The sequence below is a fragment of the Budorcas taxicolor genome, chromosome 14 (assembly GCF_023091745.1).
Source record: "Budorcas taxicolor isolate Tak-1 chromosome 14, Takin1.1, whole genome shotgun sequence".
NCBI classification, from domain to species: Eukaryota; Metazoa; Chordata; class Mammalia; order Artiodactyla; family Bovidae; genus Budorcas; species Budorcas taxicolor.
Window position 1 is genome coordinate 14,425,977 of NC_068923.1, and position 14,880 is coordinate 14,440,856.

The 14,880-nt window shown below is 55.0% G+C and overlaps 1 protein-coding gene across 1 annotated transcript; it reads left to right on the forward strand.

Annotated features, from left to right (window-relative positions):
• Window positions 1–4,580: 4,580 nt before the first annotated feature.
• NRBP2 (nuclear receptor binding protein 2) lies at window positions 4,581–11,410 on the forward strand. Its single transcript, XM_052651549.1, has 18 exons — window positions 4,581–4,749; window positions 5,208–5,330; window positions 5,395–5,496; window positions 5,656–5,745; window positions 5,884–5,924; window positions 6,027–6,121; window positions 6,251–6,274; window positions 6,345–6,428; window positions 6,500–6,555; window positions 6,647–6,742; window positions 7,703–7,835; window positions 7,952–8,054; window positions 8,155–8,205; window positions 8,288–8,423; window positions 9,335–9,388; window positions 9,495–9,558; window positions 9,662–9,717; window positions 9,809–11,410. The coding sequence occupies exons 1-18, from the start codon at window positions 4,627–4,629 to the stop codon at window positions 9,875–9,877; spliced, it is 1,500 nt and encodes a 499-aa protein (XP_052507509.1). The 5' UTR covers window positions 4,581–4,626; the 3' UTR covers window positions 9,878–11,410.
• The last annotated feature ends 3,470 nt before the right edge of the window (window positions 11,411–14,880 follow it).

Consider the following 14,880-nt stretch of genomic DNA (forward strand, 5'->3'; position numbering starts at 1 on the left):
GCACCTATCATAGTTGAGAGGCCTTCCCTGGTGGCTCATATGGGAAAAGTGTCTGCCTATAATGTGGGAGACTCAGGTTCAATCCCTTGATGGGAAAGATCCCCTCGATATGGAAATGACAACTCACTCTGATACTCTTGCCTGGAAAATCCCATGTTTCAAGAAGCCTGATAGTCTATAGTCCACGAGGTTGCAAAGAGCTGTATGTGACTGAGCGACTTCACTTTCACTTTTTACCACAGTAGAGGCTATGCATGTTTTGTTATAATCCCATTTCATCTAAATGGCTTCTTCATATTGATTTTTTTTTTTTCTGATTTGACTAAACCATTTTCTATCAATTTCTTGGTTTAGTAAATGCTTGTGGCTCTCAGTTTGCTGTCCTCCTGCCCTGGTTTTCCACGGTAGTGCTGTGCTTTGCAGAGGCTGGGCTCATTCTGTCACTCGATACCACTGTTCCTGTTAGCCTGACCCCCTGTGCGTTCTCCTCATCAGATTTGTTTGGTGGTGTGGCCTTTACAGTGATCAGTAATCACTTCCTTCCTCAGTGATCAGTGCAAAGAAATAGAGGAAAACGATAGAACGGGAAAGAGTAGAGATTTCAAGAAAATTAGAGCTACCAAGGGAACATTTCATGCAATGATGGGCTCAATAAAGGACAGAAAGGGTATGGACCTAACAGAAGCAGAAGATATTAAGAAGTGGTAAGAATACACAGAACTGTACAAAAAAGATCTCCATGACCCAGATAATCATGATGGTGTGATCCCTCACCTAGATCCCAACATCTGGAATGTAAAGTCAAGTGGACCTTAGGAAGCATCACTGCAAACAAAGCTAGCAGTGGTGATGGAATGCCAGTGGAGCTATTTCAAATCCTGAAAGATGATGCTGTGAAAGTGCTGCACTCAATATGCCAGCAAATTTGGAAAACTCAGCAGTGGCCACAAGACTGGAAAATGTCAGTTTTCATTCCAATCCCAAAGAAAGGCCATGCCAAAGAATGCTCAAACTACCACACAATTGCCCTCATCTCACGTTAGTAAAGTAATCCTCAAAATTCTCCAAGCCGGTCTTCAGCAATACGTGAACCATGAACTTCCAGATATTCAAGCGGGTTTTAGAAAAGGCAGGGGAACCAGAGATCAAATTGATAACATCCACAGGATCATGGAAAAAGCAAGAGAGTTCCAGAAAAATATCTATTTCTGCTTAATGACTATCCCAAAGCCTTTGACTGTGTGGATCACAATAAACTGTGGAAAATTTTTCAAGAGATGGGAAATCAGACCATCTGACCTGCCTCTTTAGAATCCTGTATGCAGGTCAGGAAGCAACAGTTAGAATTGGACATGGAACAACAGACTGGTTCCAAATAGGAAAAGGAGTACATCAAGGCTGTATATTGTCACCATGTATATTTAACTTATGTGCAGAGCACATCATGTGAAACGCTGGGCTGTATGAGGCACAAGCTAGAATCAAGCTTGCCAGGAGAAATATCAATAACCTCAGATATGCAGATGATACCACCCTTATGGCAGAAACTGAAGAAGAAATGAAAAGCCTCTTGATGAAAGTGAAAGAGGAGAGTGAAAATTTTGACTTAAAGCTCAACATTCAAAAAACTAAGAACATGGTATCTGGTCCCATCACTTCATGACAAATAGATGTGGAAACGGTGGCTGACTTTATTTTTTAGGGCTCCAAAATCACTGCAGATGGTGACTGCAGCCCTGAAATTAAAAGACGCTTACTCCTTGGAAGAAAAGTTATGACCAACCTAGACAGCATATTAAAAAGCAGAAACATTACTTTGCAACATAGGTCCATCTCATTAAGACTGTGGTTTTTCTAGTAGTCATTTATGGATGTGAGAGTTGGACTACAAAGAAAGCTGACCGCAGAATAATTGATGCTTTTGAAATGTGGTGTTGGAGAAGATTCTTGAGAGTCCCTTGGACTGCAAGGAGATCAAACCAGTATATCCTAAAGGAAATCAGTCCTGAGTGTTCATTGGAAGTCCTGATGTTGAAGCTGAAGCTCCAATACTTCGGCCACCTGATGCGAAGAGGTGACTCAGTTGAAAAGACCCTGATGCTGGGAAAGATTGAAGGTGGAAGAAGGGGACAACAGAGGATGAGATGGTTGGATGGCATTACCGACTCAATGGACATGAGTTTGAGTAGACTCCAGTAGTTGGTGATGGACAGGGAGGCTTGGCATGCTGTGGTCCATGGGGTCACAAAGAGTTGGACACAACTGAGCTACTAAACTGAACTGAACAGATGGCCTTTTCAATGGCTTCCCAGGTTGCTCAGTGGTAAAGAATCTGCCTGCCAATGCAGAAGCTGCAGGTTCAGGCTCTGGGGTTGGAAGATTCCCTGTAGGAGCAATACCCCCTGCAGTATTCTTTCTGGAAAATTCCATGGACAGAGAAGCCTCACAGGCAACAGTCTTTAGGGCCACTGAGTTGAACACGACTGAACATGCACGTACCTCACTCCACTCCATGGCTTTTACAGTTTACAAGGAGTTGTTTGTATGTCAACAAAGCTCTCTTCTTTGATTTCAACTTTTTGAAAGTTCCTCCACAATATTTTCTCTCCTTATTATAAATATAAGATATTAAACAAGGACAATAAGCACTGATAACCTAAGGTGACATACAGCTGTATCCAGCATGGTCTCTGCTTCCCATGGGTTTAGGTCTAAGTCTTGGATGATCCTGGAGCTTCAGACATTGATCACAGAGTGTCTGGTTGGCACAGGTGGCATTGGGCCAAGTCTTCCTGGTCGCTCCATTTTCATAGAGAGTTCTGAGCAGTGAGTGGTATTTTCTCAGGATCACCTTGGGTGAGTGGAGTGTGGAACGCGGGAGCTTTGCTGGTCCCATCAGGATGACAGCAGTGGAGTTAAGTCTGTGCAGAAGGTGGGGGAGTGAGGTGTTGTAGGTGACTCTGAAACCAGCAGGGCTGAAGGCCTCTGGACCAAGCTGGAGACACTAGAGCTCAGGGTTGAGAGAAAGTGGGTACATGTGTCCACAGCCTTTCTCCCCAGAAAGAGAAAGTGAAGGGTGAGTGGGAACCCAGCAGGTGAGAGGAAGGAGATAGTAGGAAAGTAGTGAAAGTGAAGTGAAATCGCTCAGTCGTGTCCGATTTTCTGTGACCCTGTGGACTGTAGCCTACCAGGCTTCTCCATGGGATTTTCGAGAGTACCAGAGTGGGTTGCCATTTCCTTCTCCAGGTGATCTTCCCGACCCAGGGATCGAACCGGGTCTCCCACATTGCAGGCAGACGCTTTACCCTCTGAGCCAGCAGGGAAGCCCAGGAAAGTATTGGGGGTCACTAATTACAGACGTGAGTTTGAGTGAACTCCGGGAGTTGGTGATGGACAGGGAGGCCTGGCGTGCTGCAATTCATACGGTCGCAAAGAGTCGGACACGACTGAGCGACTGAACTGAACTGAACTGAATTACAGTCTGCTGCTGCTGCTAAGTCACTTCAGTCGTGTCCGACTCCGTGTGACCCCATAGATGGCAGCCCACCAGGCTCCCCCGTCCCAGAATTACAGTCTACCTCTTGGGTATTTTTCTGTCTCCTTAATAGAGACATGTGTTCCTTAAGCGAGGAGGGATGGACGCTTCTCTGTGGCCTGACCTCAGATCCTCGCGGTGCAACCCCGGGCTACGCGGGCTGCCCCTCGACCTGCTCCACGCTGTCTTCACCCCAAGGCGGGAGCCTGGGGACCATGTCAGGTTTCCCGATGTGCTTGACGGAGTGAGGCACGGAAGCAGTGCAGGAAGTACGAGCGGCTTCCAGAGCTGGGCAGAGCCCGTGAGCGCAGCCCAGCGCGCGTTCGGGGAGGCCCCAACGGACCTGGCCTCAGGCGGGCACGGAAACCCCCGCGCTCGGGTCGCCGGGCTAAGGCTGGTCCCTGGGCAGCCGAGAGCTGCGCGTCCCAGCAGAAGCCTGGCTGGGACCCAGGCGGGCGGGGCCTCCGGAGGGGCGGGGCTGTGGACTGGCGGGCGGGGCCCTAGGTGCAGTGGGCGGGGCCCTCGTGGGTGTGGCGGGGCGGGGCGCGGGGCGGGGCGCGGGGCGGGGCGCGGGGCGGGGCGCGGGGCGGGGCGCGGGGCGGGGCGCGGGGCGGGGCGCGGGGCGGGGCGCGGGGCGGGGCGCGGGGCGGGGCGCGGGGCGGGGCGCGGGGCGGGGCGCGGGGCGGGGCGCGGGGCGGGGCGCGGGGCGGGGCGCGGGGCGGGGCGCGGGGCGGGGCGCGGGGCGGGGCGCGGGGCGGGGCGCGGGGCGGGGCGGGGCTCCACGCGGTGGGACACGGGGCGGGGAAAGGTGGGGCTTTCGCGGGGCGCGGCGAGGGCTCTGCCTTGTGCGTGAAGCCCGCTTCGTCTGCGGCCCGGGGAGGCGGCTCCGGCGGGGCAGACGGGCTCCACCCCCGGGCCGGCCGCGTGCCCGCGCCTCCCAATTCCCAGAACCAGGGTGGGGGCTCGAGGGGGTGGTGGCGGCAGCTCCGCTTCCAGCTGGGCGTCTGGGCACTGGGCCAGGACGGGCGGAGAGCGGCGGCGGCGCTGGGCGGCGGATCGCGCGCAGGGCGGTGGCTTGGACCGGCCGAGCCATGGCGGCCCCGGAGCTGGGGCCGAGGCGGGGCCGGGAGCGGGAACGGGAGGACGAGAGTGAGGACGAAAGCGACATTCTGGAAGAGAGCCCGTGCGGCCGCTGGCAGAAGCGGCGGGAGCAGGTGGGCACAGCGGGGCGGGGAGGGTCGCCGCCCACCTCGGGTGGAGGGGCCCTGGGGCCACGCGGGGCTGTGCGCACTCTGAGGGAGCCAGGAGGCCGGGAACCTGCCCGAAGCCTCGCTCAGGCGGCCTCCTTCTCGATGCGCGCTCGTACTTCTTTAGCCTGGCCCCCACGCCCTGGTAAGAAACCCCCTCTTCCTTAAGGGCCAGTCTCTCGAGACCACCTCCCCATGCCTCTGAGATCACCTGTTAGCCTCCTGGGAACCATCCTCAAAAAAACCCGAAGCATGCCCCAAATCCCCACAGCCCAGCCCCAGGACACCACGCCTCTGCTCCTGGGTCCCCAGCTTCTCCCTGGAAGGCCAGTGCCTGCCTCACACCCTCTGGCTGGTGGATAGGATGTGAGCAGGGACTGAGCCTTCCCCGACCACCTCACTCATGCCCCCACCCCCACCCCCAGGTGAATCAGGGAAACATGCCGGGGGTCCAGAGCACGTTCCTGGCCATGGACACTGAGGAGGGGGTGGAGGTGGTGTGGAACGAGTTGCACTTCGCTGACAGGAAGGCCTTCTTGGTCCATGAGGTAAGGCCCGCTGCCCCACCCCCCCACCCCTCCATCATCCTGGTGACTGCACCCCCCTTCCCAGGAGAAGATTCAGACCATGTTTGAGCAGCTGGCGCTGGTAGACCACCCCAATATTGTCAAGCTGCATAAGTACTGGCTGGATGCCTCAGAGTCCCGAGCGCGGGTGAGCCCCTGGGCACGCCATGGGGTGGTGGGGCACACCATGGGGTGGTGGGGCACACCTTGGGGTGGTGGGGCACACCATGGGGTGGTAGGGCACCAGTGGGTGGGGTGGCTTTGGGCACCCACTGTTGGTGGAGCCCGTGAGTTTGCCACCTGGCAGGTCATCTTCATCACAGAGTACGTGTCGTCAGGCAGCCTCAAGCAATTCCTCAAAAAGACCAAAAAGAACCACAAGGCCATGAATGCCAGGGTATGCAAGTGGGCTGGTGTGGGTCAGGGCCAGGCTGGGGTCCGGGTGCTGTTGGGGACAGAGACGGTGAGGGGCATGGGGCAGGGCTGGGCCCAGCTGCCTTTCGGAGCCCACCTCATGGAGTCCATCCGTCGCCAGGCCTGGAAGCGCTGGTGCACACAGATCCTGTCTGCACTCAGGTGAGGGCCTGGGCTTGCCCAAACACCTGCCTGCGATCTCCCCCGTCCACCCCACCTCCTGGCACCCCTGACCCAGCTCCTCCGGCTCTCCCCTTCTCCCAGCTTCCTGCACGCCTGCAGCCCCCCCATCATCCATGGAAACCTGACCAGCGACACCATCTTCATCCAGCACAATGGCCTCATCAAGATTGGCTCCGGTGCTGGCGGGGAGGAGGGGGTGGTGGGGAGGCTGGGCCGGGTGGGACCTGTTGGGAACACAATGCTGATGACGCTGCGTGCCCTGTCACGTTGACACCTGCTCTTTCTCCCCGTGGGGACCGCCTCAGTGTGGCACCGGATCTTCTCCAACGGTGTGTGGGGACTCTGGGGGACGGGGGGTCATGGAGAGGCCCGGTCTGCTCACCCCTTGCTCTCTCGTAGCGCTCCCTGACGATCTTCGAAGTCCCATCCGTGTTGAGCGGGAGGAACCTCGGAACCTGCACTTCTTCCCGCCAGAGTATGGAGGTGAATCCAGGAGGCCCCCACCCTGCCCCCTGTATCCGCCTTACTCGTCCTGACCTGCTCTCCCCTTTCAGAGGCTGCCGATGGCACTGCCATGGACATCTTCTCCTTTGGGATGTGTGCACTAGAGGTACTAACCCAGTGTCGCCTGGGGCCCTCCTCCCAGCTAGCTCCCCCAGCCCCACCGGTCCCTCCCCCGCCTGACTTGCCGCGCCCCCTAGATGGCTGTGCTGGAGATCCAGGCCAACGGGGACACCCGAGTCACAGAGGAGGCCATCACTCGTGCCAGGCACTCACTGAGTGACCCCAACATGCGGGTAAGCGCTCACCCTGCCCCTGTGAGTTGGCTGTCAGTGTTCCAGGCTGGGCAGTGAGGGGCCTCAGGCAGGCCTGCAGATGGCGCAGGTCAGAGCCAGGTCCGCTGCACTAGCCCTTCCCCTGAAAAGAGCGCCTTACCAGGCAGGTGTGTTGCGGGGCAGACCTGATGGCATGAGGGCACATTCTGAGCCCAGAAAGATGCTTTCAGTGTGGGTGCAGTGTTTATGCCAATTTTATAAAGAAACAGATTCAAAGAGCCTTTAGCGTGAATGATGGAGCCATTGTGCATCTAGGTCTGCCCAACTCCACGGCCCTGCCTGTAAACTCTCAGGAGACGGGCCGAGAAGTTGCCAGGGGGCAAGGTGGGTGGGTGCAGAGGGCATATGCTCGGAAGCTGCAGCCACAACCTCTGTGGCCAGACTTCAGCGACTACCTGGCTTAACCCATGGCCTCTGGGAGTGGTGGGGCCTGGGTGGGACTGAGACAGACGTGGAGTCAGGATGGACCCAGAGGCAGTGAGGGCCTGGATGTGGGGCAAGGGAGGCACCCCTCAAGGCCATCTGCAGAGCCGGTCCTGACCCGCAGCACCAGAAGTAGGGCAGGCAGGTGGGCTCAGGCTGGGCCGCTCTGACCTCAGGGGCCCAGGCTGATCTGCCAGCGCTTTGCCCAGCCCTGGGCTCCAAGGCAGAGGCTGGTGTCCGTCCTCAGTGTGCAGTCGTCATCTGTCACTTGGGGATGACAGTGCCGGCCCCCTACAGAAACTGGGGCGGGGGGTGCCTACTGGAAAGAAAGCGCAGGCAGCTCCGGGCCACGGGAAGACTCCACTGTCCTGATTGAAGACCCAGGTCCTGGCCTGGCGGCTAACAGGATGCCTCTCCCTGTGCCGGAAGCTGCATGGAGGCTCCCAGGGGCTTGGGGCCAGAGCAGAGAGGCTGCACCCACTTCCACCCCCTCCGCAGGAGTTCATCCTCTCCTGCCTAGCCCGGGACCCTGCCCGCCGGCCCTCTGCCCACAACCTCCTCTTCCACCGCGTGCTGTTCGAGGTGCACTCATTGAAGCTCCTGGCTGCCCACTGCTTCATCCAGCACCAGTGTGAGGGGCAGGTCGGCCTGGGGGCGGGCCAGGGCCTGGGGTCGGGCTGCAGAAGGAAGGCCTGGCAGGACCCCATGCTTCAGGGCCTGCCGCCTGTGTGCTCCCGCGGCCCATAGACCTCATGCCTGAGAATGTGGTGGAGGAAAAGACCAAGGCGATGGACACACACGCAGTCCTGGCGGAGATCCCCCGGCCCCCCCGGCCCCCGCTGCAGTGGCGGTGAGTGACCTGCAGCCCAGAGGCCTCCCTGCTCCTCCCGGCCAGCTCAGCCCCACTGGCCGGACCAGCCATCCTCACATTCTTCTTACACCCACGCCAGGTACTCAGAAGTCTCCTGCTTAGAGCTCGACAAGTTCCTGGAGGACGTCAGGTGAGGGCTGGAGTGAGCCTGGGGAGGGGGCAACTGTCGGGCCAGAGCCACCAGCCGGTACCACCCTGCACCGTGTCCCTAGGAATGGGATCTACCCGCTGATGAACTTCGCTGCTGCCCGGCCCCTGGGGCTGCCCCGTGTGCTGGCCCCACCCCCCGAGGAAGCCCCAAAGGCCAAGACCCCGACGCCAGAGCCTTTTGACTCAGAGACCAGAAAGGTAAGCTTCCACCCCTGCTGCACAGACCTGACCACCGCCCAGACAGGCTCCCTTACCAGGGGGCTTCAAGTCTCCCGGGTCAGCTTTCCTCCCGGCTACCGGACGGAGGCCAAGTCCTGACTGATCACTCTGTGGAACCTGGGGGGGCAGTAGTGCAAGCTGAGAGATACCCCTCTCCCAGAGGCTCCACAGGGAAAGGCTCCTGCAGGCCCTTGTCCCACACACGCCACTGCTCTGACTCACCTCCCTGACCTGCGGATTCCCTGACATCTGTGCCCTGGTGTCTCCTCCAATGCCCCCAGGCCCTGGGATTCCCCTGGTCCCTCCTCCTGCAAGGCTCCCCGCTGGCCAGGGGACTCCTGGGCAGCCTCAGCCCCTCTCCCTCTCCATGTCCACACCCACTGGTTTCCAGAGGCCGCGGCTTCGGCCTTGGGTGTGTCTCTATGGTTACTGCCCTGATCTGGGCTTCCTCTGTTCCCCACCGGGATGCTGCACCAGCCCCTTGCCTGGTCGCCTGCTGCTGGCTTCCCTCCACAACGTAGCCAGAATTCTTGTTGGGGGGGGCACAGTCGGGTCCTCAGCCCCCCACTCTGAGGCCTGGTCTTGCTGGCATCCTGGGCTTCCACTGTCCTGTCCCTGAGGACCTTGCTCTTCCTACCTTTCCCACAGCTTGTCCAGGTGTTCTCTCCACCTGTGAAACCATCCTAAAGCATTCTCCAGCTTCAGTATCTACCCCTCTGAAAATTTCGGCAGGTTCCTAGCAGAGATGTGCTTTCTAGTTTGCCCTTAGAGATTTTTCCCATCTCTGGTTTTTACTACCCCTGCCTGGCCCCTTTGAGGCAGCATCTGCGCTTGCTGCCAGAGGTTGAGGTCCGGCCTTTGAGTGACCTTGGCCTGTGTCTGCCCTGCAGGTGATCCAGATGCAGTGTAACCTGGAGAGGAGTGAGGACCAGGCACGCTGGCACGTGAGCTTGGGGTTGGGAGGGCTGCCACCGGCAGAGATGCCAGATGCGGGAGGAGAGGGACCGGCCGACCCAAGCCCACCACGCCCTCCTGCCTCCGCCTCCTCAGCTCACTCTGCTCCTGGTGCTGGAAGACCGGCTTCATCGACAGCTCACCTACGACCTGCTCCCAAGTAGGCTGAGGGGCGGGGGCGGCGGTTGTGGGGGAATCCCGGGCGGGGGCGGAGACGGGCAGGCAGCACTGCGGGTCTCACGCCCCGGCCTACCCCGCCACAGCCGACAGTGCCCAAGACCTGGCCGCCGAGCTGGTGCACTACGGCTTCGTCCACGAGGTGAGGTGTGCGGGCCGGGTGCGGCCAGCCTGGGAGGGCGGCAGGGTGGGCCATGCCCCTCCGTCCCCCATGCCTCCCTCCCGTCCTGCAGGACGATCGGCCGAAGCTGGCCGCCTTCCTGGACAGCACCTTCCTCAAGTACCGTGGAGCTCAGCCGTGACCTTGATCCATACACCTCAGGGCGCCAAGCCCCCTGGAAGCTGACTTCATGGCTCCCTGGGGAAGCTTGGCATTGGCCCCTGCAGTTGGGTGGGGAACCAGGGTCCCTGTCTGCCTGTGTGCCTGCTAGTGAGAACCTCCCTTCGCATAGCTCCCGCAGCCCTGGGGTGGGGCTGAGGGTGGCGGGGTCCGGCCCACCAGGGGTGAGGGAGCCGGTGCTGGGGGACTGGTTAGCTGCTGCGTGTCCTTAGGAGCAGGATGTCCGGTGCAGTCAGCTTCCACAATTTCCTGGCCGTGTGGTCACGAAGGGGCTGCCGCACAGGGAACCATGCATAGTGCTGGGGGCTGAGGGGTGGGGTCAGCCCTGGAGAGCTGTGCGCCCAGGGAAACGCTCCATCGCAAGTTGGTGCCACTGACCCACATGAGGAACCACCACCTTAAACTGATGGTAAAGCACCTGCAAGTGTTGGGTACCGTGCTGGGCTAGGGGCGTAGCCATGACCTGGAAGCTCGTGTGGCTCTTGCCCCCTGCCTCCCATCCAGGGCAGACCCACTTCCGAGCCCCTCTCTGGCTCCTGCAGCCCCTACAAAGAGCTGTTCTCTGTTCGCGTTCCCTGGCCAGAGTGGTCCATGTCAGATGCCCTCCCTGCTCCTCCCCAGCTCCCCCTACTCGTGCTACATCCCTGGGTCCTGGGGATATCAGTGCCCCCTCCATTTGCAAATGTAATTAATCACTCTTGAACATTTAAAACCGCATGTATAAATTTAGCACATTCAGGTTTCTAAGTGTTTGAAATGTCAAACAAGAAAAGCCTACCACTGTATTAGTTCTCTGTTGTTGCTGTAGTTTTTTACTACAAACTCAGTGGCTTAAACCAACACATGTATTAGTTCTGTAGGTCAGAAATCTGGCGCAGATCCCATCAGACTAACAGCAAGGTATTGTCACTCCTTTCTGGAGGTTCTTGGGGAGAAACCATTTCCTACTCCTTCACGTTCTCAGCCTGCAGGTTCAGGAGCACGCAGGGCACTGGGCAGGAATTCAGTTCCTTGCAGTGATGGGGCCAAGGTTCCCATCACCTGAACTGTGTGTCTGGTTTTCTGCAGCCAGGAAAGCTTCGTGTGATTAGGTTGGGTCCACCTGGATAATCCGGGATAATCTCCCATCTCATGGTCCTTAATCTTAATCATATGTGCAAAATACTTTTCACCAAGTAAAGTAATATTCCCAGGTTCTGGGGGTTAGGACATGGACATCTTTGTCATCCCACCTGCCACACCACCCCAACCAAAACCCCAAACCAACACCCCTTACCAAGACATGTCAGATTCCATGTACAAATATGGTGAATCTCAAGTTATTTTAAATGTTCCAGTACTCTACAAAATTATTCAAGTTCTTAAACCTTTCAGTTTAAAGTTACGCTTTAAAATAACTTACACATCTACTTGGAAATCCTGATGCCAAGCTGTCTGATTCTGCATCGTCTGAAACAGTTGGGAGTGTCCAATGCATAACAGATTGTACCAGAGATTAAACTGAACTCAAAAGGATCAGTACTAGTACTGCTCCATTTAATGTCTGTTGAGGTTTTCATTTTAACTTTTATCTCTCCAAAGTGACATACGTATTACTTTAAAAGTGGAATTTTTTTTAGGCCAATAATAAACAACTAATAAATACAGTGTCTAACTCTGATCCTTTGCAAATTCATCTCTTAGCTGTTTCTTCAGGAATTTAAAATGCATGTTTCACAAGGACACGCACACACGCTTTCACTGCTTTTCATCGATTTTTCTACATTGTGTGTCACCTGCCGGTGTCCTCTGGGGGGAAGGGAGGCCGCTGGCCTCAGTCTCTTGACCCAGCGCCATCTAAATGTGATGGGCACTATTACAGGTTCACTCCCACAGGTCTCAGCAGAGAACGAGGTGTCCTAGGATAATATTTGCTTTTTTGCACAACTTTTTGTTTTCCCTGCAGTTAATCATTGCCTTTTGGGGGGCTTAGCTTTCCACACATGTCATTAATTCCTCCCTAGATTCTCCTGCAGAAGTGTGAACCTCCTCTCAAACTTGGGATTTGTTGCATAACTGCTGTTTCCATCTTTTCCTGGACCCCTCACCCTGCCAACTGCCCCAGCTGTGAGCATGGGCTATGACTTCAGCAGCGTCCTGGAGCACCTCCTTTCTCTCTGCTGGAGCCCATGATTTCCTCCTCCTTGATTCAGTTACGGAGTCTGCAGTTGCCCTCACTGCTCTCACATCTGCTTGTTCGTGTAACTAGGTACAAAGTTGGGCTTCTAGTCCTAAGAATTCCCATGCCTTTCTGAGTTCTGACCTTTGCGATGTCTTCTCTCTGGATCTTTTCTTTACCTGAATGCTTTGGAAATTATCAACGATGTGTCCTGATGTTGTTCAGTCACTCAGTCTTGTCCGACTCTTTGTGACCCCATGGACTGCAGCACGCCAGGCCTCCCTGTCCATCACCATCTCCCAGAGTTTGCTCAAACTCATGCCCATCAAGTCACTGATGCCATCCAATCATCTCCTCTGTCATCCCTTTCTCCTTCTGCCTTCAATCTTTCCCAGCATCAGGGTCTTTTCAAATGAGTTGGCTCTTTGCATCAGGTGGCCAAAGTATTGGAGCTTTGGCTTCAGCATCAGCCCCTCCAATGTATATTCAGGACTGATTTCCTTTAGGATTGACTGGTTTGATCTCCTTGCTGCCCAAGGGACTCAAGAGTCTTCTTCAGCACCACAGTTCAAAGGAATCAGTTCTTTGGTGCTCAGCCTTTTTCATTGTCCAGCTCTCAGATCAGTACATGACTACTGGAAAAACCATAGCTTTGACTATATGGACCTTTGCAGGCAAAGTAATGTCTCTGCTTTGTAATATGCTGTCTAGGTTTGACATTGCTTTTCTTCCAAGGAGCAAACGTCTTTTAATTTCATGGCTGCAGTCATCGTCCAGTCCAGAGTGATTGTGGAGCCCAAGAAAATAGTCTGTCACTGTTTCCATTGTTTCCCCATCTATTTACCATGAAGCGATGGGACTGGATGCCATGATCTTAGTTTTTTGAACGTTGAGTTTTAAGCCAGCTTTTTCACTCTCATCTTCAATCAAGAGGCTCTTCAATTCTTCTTCACTTTCTGCCATAAGGGTGGTATCATCTGCATATCTGAGGTCCTGATGTAGAACTTCTCTCTCTTTTCTTCCATTATTATTTTTTATTGAAGTATAGCAGTTTATAAAGTTGTGTTAATTACTCCTTTACAGCGAAGTGTTTTTTTCTGTATTCTCTTCCACTATGGTTTATCACCTGATATTGAATATGTTGAGAGTTCTCTGCACTCTGCAGTAAGAACTCAATATGACTTTCTCTTTCATCTGTTGTCCAGAGATTCCAACCCTTCAGTTCTAAGAAGTTTTCTTTGCCATTTTGATTTCTCCCCTTTCCTTTTCTGGAATGCTTACTTAGATGTTGGACTTATTTTCTGAGAGGCTAGGGGCAGAGGCTCTGGAGCCACTCAGCTGCTTCTGAGACAGTGGTTCAGATTGCATGGGGGTGGTCGTGAGCTTGCACAAGTTAACTGTGAAAAGGAACGAGAATAGTGCCCAGCACACTAGCACTCTGAACACAGCAATGCCAGATTTCACAGGCGAAGCTGCACCAGGGAGTGGTGCTTTTGCCCTTCTTCCAGTCCCAGCCCACCCCTCTGTTATGGAGGCCTCTGAGGCACCCGCAGGTTCTAGTACTGCAGAGTGCTGACGAGTGTGACAGTACTCCATTGGGTGTTTTCTAGCTATATGGTTTTATTGTTATACGTTCTGGAAGATTTCAACTTTATCTTGCAACTTCTGTTTCACTGTTCCTTTTCCTCTCATATTGTTCATTTGTAACTGCTTTCTCACTGGCTGAATGTTTTTCTTTAGAGCATCTTGTTCATGTACTTTGATGCAACATCCTATCTCTCTAAGGATATGGTTTTAGCTTTTCTTTTTTCCTTCCTCTCTGGCCTGCTGAGTCCCTTTTCCTTTTCCAGTTTTCCTCTCCCTCAGCTGTGTGGTATTCCTGGGCTGCCCAGTCGCATTGAATCTTAGTGGTTGGGGCTTATTGTCTTGTGAGCTTTGAGGTCAAGGATGGAGCCAGGTCATTCTCCTGCCCACCTCCCAACAGCCAGTCTATTTTGTGTGTGTGTGTGTGTTGGGAGCTCCTGCAGAGACAGGCTCTTCTCTCTGAGGACTGTGAGTGGCATATGATTGGGGAGCCAGGGGTGGAGGTGGCAGAAAGACAGGAATCTCACGTATTCCCCCACTTTCAGAACAGGCAGGCCCTCCAAGTGTTCCTCTGCTGGAGCTCACCTCTCAGTCGCTGCCAGTAGGGACGGAGCTCTTATCTCCTCGTCATGACTGCACTCATCTCTTGGACCTCGACCTCCAGGATGCTAAAGCAGCCCCTGTTGTCCACCTTCCTCCAGCTTCACAACATTCCACCTCTTTGTCTTTGGGGGTTTCTGCCTTTAAAAAGGTGGCGCAACCTTCCCAGGTGGCGCTAGGGATAAAGAATCCGCCTGCCAATGTAGGAGACATGAGATATAAGTTCGATCCCTGGGTTGGGAAGATCCCCTGGAGTAGGAAATGGCAACCCACTCTAGTATTCTTGCCTGAAGAATCCCATGGACACAGGAGCCTGGTGGACTACGGTCCATAGGGTCTCAGAGTTGGACATGACTGAACGAAGCACTTTTTCTTATCATTTTAGAGGAAAGGTAAATGAGTAAAATATTTTCGTGTTTAAACAGGGTGTCTGTATTTCACATTAACTCTCCCAGGGTTGAGAAGAGACCTGCCTCCTTTGGGAAGACACTTTGCTACCTCAGGCAGGCTGAAGTTGCTAAGCTGACAACGTCAGGGCCTGAGCTTCACTGAGTAAGGGTCTTGGGACTGGGTGTGGCATGCAATAAACGTCCAGGGCAGCTCAACGCCAGGGATGGACACCT

Bases quoted from the DNA above. Each gene is read 5' to 3' on its own strand.
- NRBP2 (XM_052651549.1), top strand. From the start codon at position 4,627: ATGGCGGCCCCGGAGCTGGGGCCGAGGCGGGGCCGGGAGCGGGAACGG. The intron at 5,925-6,026 runs GTGAGGGCCTGG...CCCTTCTCCCAG, and splicing joins CAGATCCTGTCTGCACTCAG to CTTCCTGCACGCCTGCAGCC. The intron at 6,429-6,499 runs GTGAATCCAGGA...CTCCCCTTTCAG, and splicing joins CTTCCCGCCAGAGTATGGAG to AGGCTGCCGATGGCACTGCC.